At 50.4% G+C, this 12,531-nt stretch overlaps 1 protein-coding gene across 1 annotated transcript in view; it reads right to left on the reverse strand.

Annotated features, from left to right (window-relative positions):
* LOC123823342 (histone-lysine N-methyltransferase PRDM9-like) overlaps positions 1-1,152 on the reverse strand; it is a 29,112-nt gene extending 27,960 nt beyond the window's left edge. Inside the window, exons 1-3 of the mRNA XM_045845927.1 lie at positions 1,051-1,152; positions 580-851; positions 98-165 (exon numbers count right to left, since the gene is read on the reverse strand). Coding sequence (XP_045701883.1) covers positions 98-165; positions 580-851; positions 1,051-1,135 — 425 coding nt within the window. The 5' untranslated portion in view covers positions 1,136-1,152. The remainder of the gene's footprint in view (positions 1-97; positions 166-579; positions 852-1,050) is intronic.
* Positions 1,153-12,531: the final 11,379 nt, after the last annotated feature.

A 12,531-nucleotide genomic window follows, 5' to 3' on the forward strand; every position in this document is an offset into this window, starting at 1 on the left:
AAGGGAGACCACTGACGGAGGCATGATGAGAGGGAAAGATATATGGGCTTGTGGGGGATGAGAGTCCCCTCTGGCCCCAGAGACCTGCTGACCTCACCTCATCCAGTTGGCCCAGGATCTGTCCTTTCCATCCACATACTCATAGCAGTTTCTCCCTTTGGCGATCTGCATTTCAAAACAGAAGGTAAAGACCTTTTAGTTTCTGTGTGGGGAGGTAAGAGTCAGAAGAATTATTTTATTCCACTGTCATCAAAGCTCTTCCAGCTTGCATGGGGATTCAACTGTCAGCTGTGACCACATGATATTTTTCTTAGTTCTCCTCTACACATCCGAGTCTACCTGTCCAATCAGAGCAGGAGCCCCACAAGGGAGGAGCCACTTCTTTGTGTCTGCACCACTTTGCTCCCACTTACCTTCTGATCCTTAAACAGGAGCTCTGTGTTCATGTAAAGTCCAGTCAGTACACAGAGCTAATCATACTGTCCCCTCCATGTCTAGCATGTGGGAGGTGAGGTCCCTCCAGGCCTCAGAAGGAATGTGGGAAGCCAGAGGATAGTGGAAGAGGCAAATAGTTCTCACCAGCCAGGAGTATCTGCTCTTGGCTGCCTCTTCGTCTTCTGTGATGTGTCCTTCATAAGGGCCAAAGTGCAGACCCTCAGGCAAATCAGCTGCCTCATTCCACACTCCAAGCCCAGCCTCAGGGATGCCCGATGGCCCGATTCTCAACCCAGGGGGCAGGGTGAGGGCTGAGCGGTGGGGATGCCCCTTGTCCACTGCACTGTCCTTTACAAATGTAGGGGGCCCATGTACAGCACAGCTGTTGATGAAGAAGTTCTGACACTTGTCACAATCTGGAGGTGAGAGCAACAGGGGTTAGGGAAGGTATAAGGCATGTTCCTGGACACAAAGAACTGCAGAGGGAGTCTGACACTGACATCATTGAGACTCAATCCTGTACTCCAGGTTACTGAAGGAAAGGAATGATTTGGGGACCAAAGGACCAGATGAAATTATTGTATCATAACATGCTTCTTAGTGAGGGTCACTTACAAAGGTAGTCATCATCCTGGAGCTCGTTGACCTCTTGGTACACACGGCCCTTTCTTTCTCGTAGGCTGTACATCTTCCCGTCCATTTCCCTTCTCCTGAGTTCTAAGTTGGAGAAGGGCAGGTGAGCGAGGTTGGTGGGATCTAAATTGTTAGTTCCCATTTTGTTAGATAACACAATCTCCTCCCATCAAATTATTACTTGTCCTTTTGCGTACTCTGATATTTTACTCCGTTAACTATTGGTTCAGAAGCTTAGACTCCACAGCAACTACAAATGACTGATTGAATTTTAGATTCTAGATCTTCCCTTACCAGGTTTACTTGCCACCCTTTAATCATTCATAACATGTTTATTGAGTGCACTTTATATGTTAGGCATTGAGTAAAGGCCTGGGCACACAACACCAATAAAGTGTGGTTGCTATTATCACAGATGGATTTATTGGACCAGTTGCATGTGTCAATTGTTTTAAATTTAATTTAATGTTTTCAAGCGAGGTATGAGTGAAGTATCCTTATCTTCACTTTACACATTAGCATTCAGGAACTCAGAGAATTTATAGGATTTGCCCAAAGCTCCACTGCTAAGTTCAGCCTGAGCTTAGCCCAGCTTAAATCCAGGCCTATCCAAAGTCTGCTCCACATACCTGGGTCATACTTATCAGCCCTTCCACAGGACTTAGAGGAACTAAAGTTTCCAAATTTTTTTCTCTTAACCTGATTTTCATCTAGTGTGCTTTCCAAAGGCACATGCTTCTCCAGGAGAGGACACTGGTTTCTGGGCATGCTCTGAGTCACTTGCAGTCCTCAAATTTGTTGTTCCTGACAATTCCTTCAAACTATATTCATTGCTTTAATGGCACCCTGGATGTTGCCTTCAATATAAGAGCCACATATTGAGAGACAACATGTATTTAAATTTTTAAGGCCTATGATACATTTTATATGCATGTCTTTAATACTTCAACCCTTGGAGATAGATACCTAGGGAGTATGAATATTAGAGTGGATAGGGCCAATGTGGGTAATGAATCCAAGATTAGAACTCATGCCTTATGGCTCCTTCTTTCAACTGTGTCTATAATATTGAGAGTGAAGGATATTTGGAAGAGAATAAAGAAATAGTTGGCAGAAACATATCTAGATAATAAATAAAATGGTGATAAAATTTGAAATACCTTAGAAAGCATATTTGTACTTAGATTAGCTGGTTCCTACCAATTGTTTGAATTAGGCTGTACCAGTAGGTAGTTGTCTTAAGTTCCATGATCTATAACATGCTAATTTTCAATGTTCTAGTGAATGTGCAATTAAATAATGTTCAACAAAGTGTTCTGTGAATTATGTAATACAGTATGAATGTGATTACAGTCCCGCTATTAATCTACCCCTCAGCTTTCTCCATATTTCAAATCTCACAGAAATTACCTTCAGTGTTCACTGATCATCTAGTTTAATTTGTAATTGTGAAATCATTCATCCAGCAAACATTCGGAGTCCCTCTCAGGAGCCCTGATCTGAGCCTGTGACTTCTGAGAAGACTCAGGTATGGACCAGCCTCTCAAGGAGCTCACAACACAGAGGTAGGCAGGCTGAACAAATGATTCTAAACAGCATTAGAGCAGCCTCCTTGGAACTCAGAGAAAGAAGCTGTTACTTCACCTTACAAGAAACGGCATTTGAAATCAGTTCCAGACGGATGAGTTTCTATTAAAGAGTGTGTAACCTATATGAAGTCCTTAAGTCATTTTATTATTTGTTATTTCTCAATCATCAAACCTGAAGCTCCTCAGGGGTGGGAGATACTTTCTTTGATTAGAGTGGGAGGCTGTGATTCTGGACATTTTACATTCTTCTTCACCTGGGACCATTCACTGTACAAACTGACTACACAATGTATGCTTTCCTTAGTCGGCGGGCCTTAGTGCATCTCTCACTTCAGCACAGCAGAGAAGAAATTTGGTTGAAACTGTCAGTCAGATGAATGATGTAATAACACATGGATAAGACAATGTAAACTTTAGAAACTATGAAAGTTTATTTTTCTAATTAAAAAAAAACATTTTGTATATTTCCTTGAGAGACAGAGAGCAAGGGAGGGAGAAAGAGAGGGAGGGAAACATCAATGTGAGAAACATTGATCACCTGCCTCTCACACACACCCCAACTGGGAACCTGGCCCACAACCCAGGCATGGGCCTTGACCAGGAATCAAACTGGTGATCTTTTGCTTTGCAGGATGACACCCAACTGAGTCACGGTGTCCAGGGTAAAACCATGAAAGTTTTAATGAGTTCGTAAGTGGTTTAGAGAAGCAACTATGGGTTAGGTTGCACTATCACACATACTGTGATTTAGACATGTAATCAAACATTTCTATATCTCTGAAAGCTCCCTTCCCTCATCATAAATGGTGAGTTATAGTACATACCTCATCGGCTTGTTGTAATGTTTAAGTGAGTTTATTCACACAGAACTCTTAAAGTCTGAAACATTGTGAAAATGAAACAAATGGTAGTTACTATTGCTGCTATAGTTAACTATTAAAATGATGATGAGCCCTGGCTGGTGTGGCTCAGTGGACTGAGCCTGCAGACTGAAAGGTCACCAGTTCCATTCACGGTCAGGGCACATGCCTGGGCTGTGGACCAGGTCCCCCACTTGGAGATGTGGGAGAGGAAACCTATTCATGTTTCTCTCCCTCTCTCCCTCCTTTCCCCCTCTCTAAAAAGTCGATAAATAAAATCTTTAAGGAAGGATGATAATGTCAGACAGTGTGTTGAAGAGACCAGGAAAGGAAGGCATCAGTTCCTAGGATACTTTCTGCATTTCCCTGCTCTTACCTGCCTTTCTATCCATGAGGAAAATTTTGTTGTCAACAGGATTTGGGAAATACTCACCTTCTGGTGTTTACTGTGTTCCCTTCTGCAGGCCACCCAGGAAGGTTTCACTGAAAGATGATGAGAAATCAGTGTTTTGGTTGGTAAATGTTTCCAAAACCTGGAGATTCTCATTAGGGACACAGAATTCTGAATGAGAGTAGTCCAAGAACAATCCCAGGATGATTGGAAAATGTTTTCTGTTGTTCATTAAGGCCTAGGCTTCTATTGGGGCCATTCACTAATTTCATTAGAATGATAAAAAAAATAGGCAAAGTGTCATCTACGCTTCACCTTATGTTCATAAAGCATCTATTACATTTATTAAAAAATAAATTGTCCTCTCCTGACAAAAAAGTAGTAAAACTAACTGCACAGAAACTCCACATCTTCAACATAACCCTTTCTCCGTCCTGTTTTCTTCATTCACACTGGCCTTGTCTGGAATAAGGGCACCGGGATCACCTGGCCTTTCTCTGGTATCCTCCCCACTCTGCACATACTGGCCATCCACGCCCTTCCTGTGTCATTAGACTCTGGTCAGCATCCACAGTCTGTCGACCCCAGAAAGAGAATTCCAGTCTCGTTAAAGATCACATCTTGTCTTCAGCTGTGTTTGAAGCCCAGACCCATGAAAGTGGACGGACCCCACCCACCGAACACTCACGATACTGGACAGATACTGGATAGAACGGCACCACGACCGACATCAGGAAATCATATGGTGATCAACCCCTCCCAACCCTGGCCCTCCCCCCAGCTCCCGAAATCAGCACGGTTAATACTGTTCCCCCTGCGTCTCCATGCAGGCCATCAGCCAGGTGTGGGGACCCTCCTCACCAGCCAGACCTGCCTCCCTCCCTTGCGATGACGACTCTTCTGAATTAGTTATTTCTCGCTCACTTTATGTTCTTACACATTTACTGCTTACTAATGCGTCTATAAATACAGACGATTACGTCGCCCACGTGAAAGTTTACGGGAATAGCCCGTCACTCTACGACACACTGTTGTGCCTCTTGCTCGTCCGCTGCACCAGCAAACCTGTTCCCTGGTGACGTCCTGAGGTGCCGCCCGACCTAAACCAGGTCCGAGTCGGGAGGGCAGCGCTGGCTCCTCTTGCCGCTCACCTTGCTGCCTCGGGGCCTGTTCTTCATCGGAGTCCTCAGGGTCGTCCTCCTCCTGGAGCTCGGTGGCCCGCCTGCAGCAGTGACACAGGAAAGCCGGTCGCGGGGCCCAGCGACCTGGGAAGAGACAAAACCTCTGTCCTGAAGCAGAGAGCGTGGAGGAGGGACAAGCCCAGGAAGCCCGTGGGACTGGCTCGGATGGGAGAGTGAAACGAGTTGCCGTGAGCGCTGCACCGTCAGCGCCAGCCCCGCTCTGACACAAAGGAACAAACTCCCCCCATCGGTGTCCATGCGGGAGGGAGCTGCAGGTGCACGGGGCCGCCAGAGTGGGAGCCAGCCCAGCGCCTGCCGGGTCTCCAGGCTCCTCCGGCCCGGTCGGCCGCCTGTGCTACCTGGTGAGCGCGGCTGGTGAGCGCGTCCGAGTTCCACTTCACACTCCAGTGCCGGCCTTTCTCCCCGTTGGCAGGACGCCCAGAGAGGGGGACTCCGGCCCTGGTGGAAGAGGGGCTGGACAGGGCGGGGCCGCGCAGCCGCAGACCCGCCTGGGGGGGGCGCTCTTGCCCCGCCCCCTCTCCCCCACGTGCCGCCTCAGCGCGGGCTCCGCAGACCCGGCCGGGCGTCTGAGGGACCCCGCTGGCGGGCCTGTGGCGGCGCAGGAACCGCGCTTCTCCCGGGGAAGGGCCGGGAGGCGCCCCGGGGTCCGGAGAAGCCCGCGCGAGGCGCAGGCGCAGTGTCCGGCACTCCGCCGTCTCTCGGGCTGAGAGGCTCGGGGTCCCTCAGGACTCCATCTGCGTCTTCCGGGCGGAGGACACTCAGCGTCCCGGGGGAGAGGGCCAGACCGCCGCGGCTGAGGGGAGTCGGGGCGTCTCACGAGGGGCTTCTGGGTCCCCTCCACTGAGTCGGTTTCCAGGAAGACGGCATTCGGGGTCTCTGGGTTTGGGGAGATTTGGTCTTTCCGGGTGGGCGAGCTGCAGGAAGGGCGCCCCGAGCTGAGGGGAACTGGGGTTCCAGGCTGTTTGGGGGTCTGAGCGTTGGGGGTCAGGAGACGTGGGGTCCTCCGGGTTAGCGGACGCGCCCCTCGATGCTGAAGGGGTTTGGGGGCCCCTCGGGATGAGGGCATCTGGGGTCTCTCTGGCCGGATTTGGGAGGTCTCGGGCTGAGGGTTCCACAGGGCAGGGCTCCCCGCTTACCGGTCTGTCTCCCGGGGCCTCTGTCGCGCTGCCCACCGCGGCGGAGGGTCCTCTCCGGGCTCCTGGGCTTCCCGCCCTCGGGGAGCAGGGCGGGTGCCCGAGGCGAGGTTCCTGCCGGGATAGCCGCGTGGGAGCAACCCGCCAATCAGTGCTGCGATCCCCGTGCCCTGCCCGCCAATGGGCGGCCAGAAGAAGCTGAAAGGGCGGGACGGGGGTGGGGGTGGGGCTGAGCCCCCTGGGTTCCGGACTAGCCAGCGGAAGACCCGCCCCGCCCGCGGGGATTGGCTGCTCTGCGTCTCCCGAGCGCCAGTCACACACCCTGCAGCGAGGACCACCTTGGCGGTTCCCGTGGCTAGTTTTCCAGCGGCTGGTGAGGGACCCGACCCGCGAGAGCTGGGAGCTCCAAGCCCGGGCAGGTCTTTAGGGTGGATGTGGCCCTCCTGCCGCCTGACAAAGTGTCTTTGTTGCACCAGACTGTGGTCGGGATCCCCAACTTTCGTCTAGACCCCTCCATGCCCTCCCTTGTCAAACCCACTTTCAAAAACAGCTGCATAACCAGTGAGGGCGCGGTCAAGACTGCACTGCATTCCGGGGAAACTGTTGTCAGTAAATCCTGACCACGCAATTCCTAGACACAAAAGAAGTCCCAGAGGGCTCAAAGACTGAACACATGGAGTAATAAGTATACCAGAAAAGCCATGGGGAGAAGTGGTGATATGAGTAATAGGGTTGTTGAAGTTGCTTTAGCAGGTCTACAAAGGCTTCAGAAATAAGAAGACAAGATATAAGCAAACAGAAATGAAAACAAACAAAACACCCTTGAGAAAACCTACAAGTATTTTGCACAAATATAAGGCACCTAATCTGAGGACGGGGGTCCAGGGTCAGTGTAGCTGCCACTGGCTTTCACAGGAAAAAACGGAAATAGAGTTTCGGGCCCTCACCTCATTTTGAGCACAGAAAGATAACTTCATTTCCATGGGTCAGAAATAAGCCAACTAACTGTAATTATTACTGTGAAATTGCATAAAGGGGAACCTCACCAAAATGGAGTTGGCGGGTGAGAGGGAGTGCTCTCACGTAGCACCACCCTGGGTCAATTACAGGAAAAAGTGTCAACCACAGGCCCCCACAGGAAGATGTGCTGGTGCTTCCCAGCAGACACTGACTTCCCAGCAACTCAGCCAGAGAGAAACTGTGGAAGTGCAATACGACTTACTTCCATGGAAGTCAATCCACAGTTCTTTACATTCGAAGACCACGGTGCACTCAGGAAGACACCAGCCTTCCTCATCTCAAAATCTTTCATGGAATCATAACTTCTGCAGAAATCTGCATTCACCTGTTTTATCGGTTCAGCCACAGCAAACTTATAGAAAGATGCACCCCCCAGAGTCATACAAGGATGGCTCCAGCAACATGAAATCACAGATGGCTGGCCTGAAGGCCACACATCCGGGGTTTTGCCAAGGCCCTGGAAAACATGGTAGTTACATTCTTCTGAATAACAACGTCCTTCCTTGGGGTGAAAGGGACCCCAACTTCTTAACGCTAATTTATTCAGGTTGGCCACTTGGCTCCTGACAAAGAATTTGGACTTTGTATTATCAATAGAACATATAAGAACTATGTAGAATGATCTGCCCACAATAATTAGTCAATGTTTATTAAGTGATGAAATTCACTGTCATGAACATACAGGGTGGGGAAAATTTAGGTTTACAGTTGTGAGTGTTCAAAACAGAGTTTAAGCCCTGGCTCGCGTAGCTCAGTGGATTGAGCACGGGCTGCGAACCAAAGTGTCGCAGGTTCGATTCCCAGTCAGGGCACATGCCTGGGTTGCAGGCCACGGCCCCCAGCAACCACACATTGATGTCTCTTTCTTTCTCTCTCTCTCTCTCTCTCTCTCTCTCTCTCTTTCTCCCTCTCTTCCCTCTCTAAAAATAAATAAATAAAATCTTTAAAAAACAGGAAAAAAAACAGAGAGTTTATTCTTGCATTATTTATTAATCATAGTACAATTTCCCATACAAACCTACTGCTGCCCTACCCTGCATGTGGTTCTATGTAGAATAAGATGAGCAGCAGTTATGGACCACATCTAATACTTCATATGTTTATACAGATTAGATTTGATGAATCTATGAGTCAAATTGATTCTGTCTTCTTTTTTAAATGAGAATAAGATTTACTCAGCTGTCGCGAGGGCAGTAACTGTGGGGATCAGGACCAGGGTCATGCCTGTGTGTGAATGCCCAGGCTTTCTATTTGGGACAGAGGGTGGGAGTGGGCCCTTTTGTTACAGTGCTGCTATGGCTACAGGGCACTGATGAATGGTCGTTGTTATTTTCTCCCTGCAGGTGCACCCTGCTCTTGTTTTTCTTCTTCTTTAACAGGACTCAGAGCAGCAGTGACTGGATCCCCCACTCTCACTCACAGGACTCAGTGCTGACATCCCGGCACCCCCAATCTCTCAGGCTTATCCCCTCTACACAGTCCCATGAACCGATGTGACAGGACCCCTGCTCTCTCAGGGGGAGCCCCTCCCCCAATCACAGGGCTCAGATACAAGGTGGTGTCAGGGCTCCATATTCTCTCGGGTGAGACCCCTCCTCACACTCAGAGGACCCAGAGGTGATGGGACAGGTCCCTCTGTGCTGGCAGAGTGGACCTGCTGGCTCTCAGACACCCACTGCCTGGAAATGCTCTGCTCTGCTGCCATCTAGTGCACATCCTGGGGATGGCACCTATTTACTCAGCAGCTGCTCGGACCGTTTTGTAAGGACGCTTTGGATCCTCAGGGCACCTGACCCCATCCCCCGCTCAGCAGGTCTTACATGCCCATCTTGGTTGGACCCAAAGCTCACGTGACAGGGCCCACTACTGCCACTGGGGGGACCTTTCCCCAAACTAATGTGACAAGACCCCTGTTCTCCCAGAGAGGGACCCCTGTCCATAACCACAGAACCCAGAGCTGAAGTGACTCGACCCCTTACTCTGGCAGCTGGGCCCCTTTGCATACTCATAGGCCCCGAGCTGATGTCACGGGACCGCTGCTCTCTCTGGGTGAAACCCCGCCCCACGCTCCCTGAACCCCCTTAACTGGAGCGGATGTGACACCACCCCTGTTCTCTCCGCTGAGACCCCCCCAGCACTCGGACGATGCAAGCTGTGACCACAGGACCCCACTCTCCCAGGTGGGCTCCCCACTCACGCACAGGGCCCAGACCTGGTGTCACAGGCCTTGCTGTTCTCTTAGGAGGGACCCCTGGCCATACCAATAAGACCCTGTTCTGAAGCAACACAGCTCCTCACTCTCTGGTAGGACCGACACCTTCTTACAGCCACAGGAGCAAAAGCTGCAGCTGTCATGCCCTCTACCGTCTCCAGTGTGACCCGGCTCCCACGTCACAGCACCCAGAGCCGATGTGACAGGACCCCCTGCGCTCCCTGGGAGGGACCCTGCACACACTCGGGGGCCCCAGAGCCAAGGGGACGGGAACCGCTCTTCTCCCTGGTGGGACGGTTTTCCAGACGTATAGGGGACAGAGCCTGTGTGACGGGCTCCCTACTCTGTCAGGTGGAGCCCTTCCCATGTCCATGGGTCTCGGCTGTCAGGCAGGACGCCTGTCTTTCCCAGGTCGGGGCCCTCTTCACTGTGAGAGGACCCCACTCCTCGCAGGGAGAGGCACCTTCCCACACACTCAGGACCCAGAGTTCAGATGGCAGGGCCCCCTACTTTCTCAGTGAGGGGCCCACCCCACATTCACAGGACCCCAAGGTGATGAGACAGCACCCCAGACTATCCCATGTTGGACCCCCACACACTCTCTGGGACCCTGGCTGATGTCAGAAGACCAGGTGTCCTCTTGGGTGGGGCCTCTCCTCCTGCTCACAGCAGCCAGTGCTGACTCAGAACCACAGCTTCCTCTTCCTGGCGAGGTTTTCTTCCTGCAATTCTGGGACCCAGGGCTGAAGTGACAACACCCCCAGCTCTCTCGGCAAAGCCCTTGTTCCCGCACCCACAGCGCACAGGCGATGGGACAGGACCTGTCACACCCACAGGCGGGGATGTTCCCCGAAGTCACAGGGCCGGTGTGGCCGAGCCCTGTGCTCTTGGAGGGGGGCTGTCTTCAGGCTCCCAGGACCCACAGCTGAAGTGACAGGACCCCCTGCTCTCTCAAGTCAGACCTCTCCCCACAATCACCGGGATCAAAGGTGAAGGGTCAGGACACTTGCATTTCACAGAGAGGGGCCTTTCTCAACCCTCACAGGACACAGGTGTGCAGTGACAGGACACTCCCATCTCTCCTGTAGTCCTTTCCACACTCAAGTGGCCCAGGCCTGAGGTCATAGGATCCTTACACTCTCAGGTGGGACCCCTATCCTTGATTATAAGACCCAGAGCTGACTTGACACGACCTCTTATGCTCTCTGGTGAGGACCCAGAGCTCATGTTACGGGGCTCCATCCTCCCTTAGGAAATAGTACTTCTCCCAGCAGTCAGAGGACCCAGGACTGACTTGTCAGGACCCCTTTTTTACACTCTAATACACACCGCCATCTAGTGAGCATTTTTGGAGTAGCATCTGAGTTGAGGCCAGCAGGAAATGCTACTTTTGTCGCCGCCTTGTGGACATACTGGGAACAGCACCTTCTTGGTAGCATCTGCTCGCATCATTTTGCAAGGTCACTTTGAAGCCCCTCTGAGCCTCGCGCCATCACAGCCTCAGTACATTGTATGTGCCCACGTTTCCGTTCCCTGTCTAATGCTGTTCTGCACGTGGGGTTCCTGACTCTCTCATGCGAGTGAGGTTCCCATGCCTGTGCATATCTCAAAATAGGTTGTTTCATTTGCTGATCTGTGTTATACCTGTTGGATTATTAGACCAGTCCAAAGATGCTTGAGGCTAGAGGAAGGATTGTTTCTCCACCACATAAGCAAACAGTCAGATATTTAATAGGAGGTGAATTTGGGGAATACATGTTCATGACCATTTACTTAAGTAAGATTTAACAAAGTAACTGGAGTAACTTATTCTCAAAACTGAATGATTATGTCAGTGAAGTATGGAACAATGTACTAATTCAGCTCATTAATATGAAACTTCTATGTACAGTTTCAGCAACGGTAATGAAGAGGGCCAAAATTTTGCTCTTGGCATGTTAATTTTAAACTTGCTGTTAGGAAAGGGAAGACTGGGAAATTACGTAGGATTGGCATCTCATCTTTTTCTAAGAGGTTTAGTTTCCCAAACTGGGTTTAGGAAGAGAGCTTCAGCACAATCACCTCAGCTTTAGACAGTGAGACTCCTAGCCAGAGCTTGTTGACCCTCTTACCTTACTCCTTGTGTCTTAAAGTTTTTGGAAGATAAAAAAATTGCATCACAAGTGGTGAATGTGTGTGTGTGGCCCTTTTCCCACTGAAGGTGCATGAACATAAGCGACATTTTCGGCCCCTTTGGCTTTGTCACTTCAAGAAAGGTACCAGCACAACTGCAGGGCAACAAAAGGTTTGTGGGGTGTATGGAGATGTTGCTGTGAGTGATGAAATGTTTCAGAAGTGGTTGTGAAGTTTCATGCCAGAGATTTCTCGAGCGCAGTTGCCCCATGGGTAGGCAGACCAGAGGCAGTGGAGAGCCTTGGAGGGGAGACGTTCACTGAGGACAGACCACATAATGGCACATGGGAGACAGGCTACATACTCAGAGGGTTGAAATCGAGCATCAAGAATTATTTGCACCAGCACGGTGATGTTAATCGCTTTGACATTAGGTTCCACAGAAGTTAAGTGGGGTGCTGGGGACCCCCTTTGACTGCATTTTTACAAGCAGTTTTCCACTGAAGTCTAAGGAAAACATTCCACTTGCATAAAAAATTTTGAGGGGGGATGCACTGTTGATATGTTAGAATAATGTGGAACAGGACAGTTGAGGGAAAGAAAGGAGCCACCACCCAGCAGCCCCTCCAAAGGGCGGTCTTCCTCCAAAGGAGGTGATGTTGTGTATGTGGTGGATTCTCAAGGGTGTTCTGCAGTAGGAGCTCCTAGCAGGAACCCAGCGGGTCACTCCCAGCAGGTACTGCTCCCTGTCAGACCAACTGAAAGCCGCCTGTGGGAAAGCATTCAGAATTTGTCAGCAGAAGACGCAGACGGTGCATGAGCATTTAGTGCAGTCTTTCCGAATTTCTCTAAATGGAGAGGAATTTCCATTCCCTGGAAGACTGCAGAAGGCACCTGGAAGAGTTCTCCGCTCCGAAATAGAACAATGTTGTGGGAGGATGGAA

The sequence above is a fragment of the Phyllostomus hastatus genome, unplaced genomic scaffold (genome assembly GCF_019186645.2).
Source record: "Phyllostomus hastatus isolate PE091 unplaced genomic scaffold, TTU_PhHast_1.1 phas_contig_495, whole genome shotgun sequence".
NCBI classification, from domain to species: domain Eukaryota; kingdom Metazoa; phylum Chordata; class Mammalia; order Chiroptera; family Phyllostomidae; genus Phyllostomus; species Phyllostomus hastatus.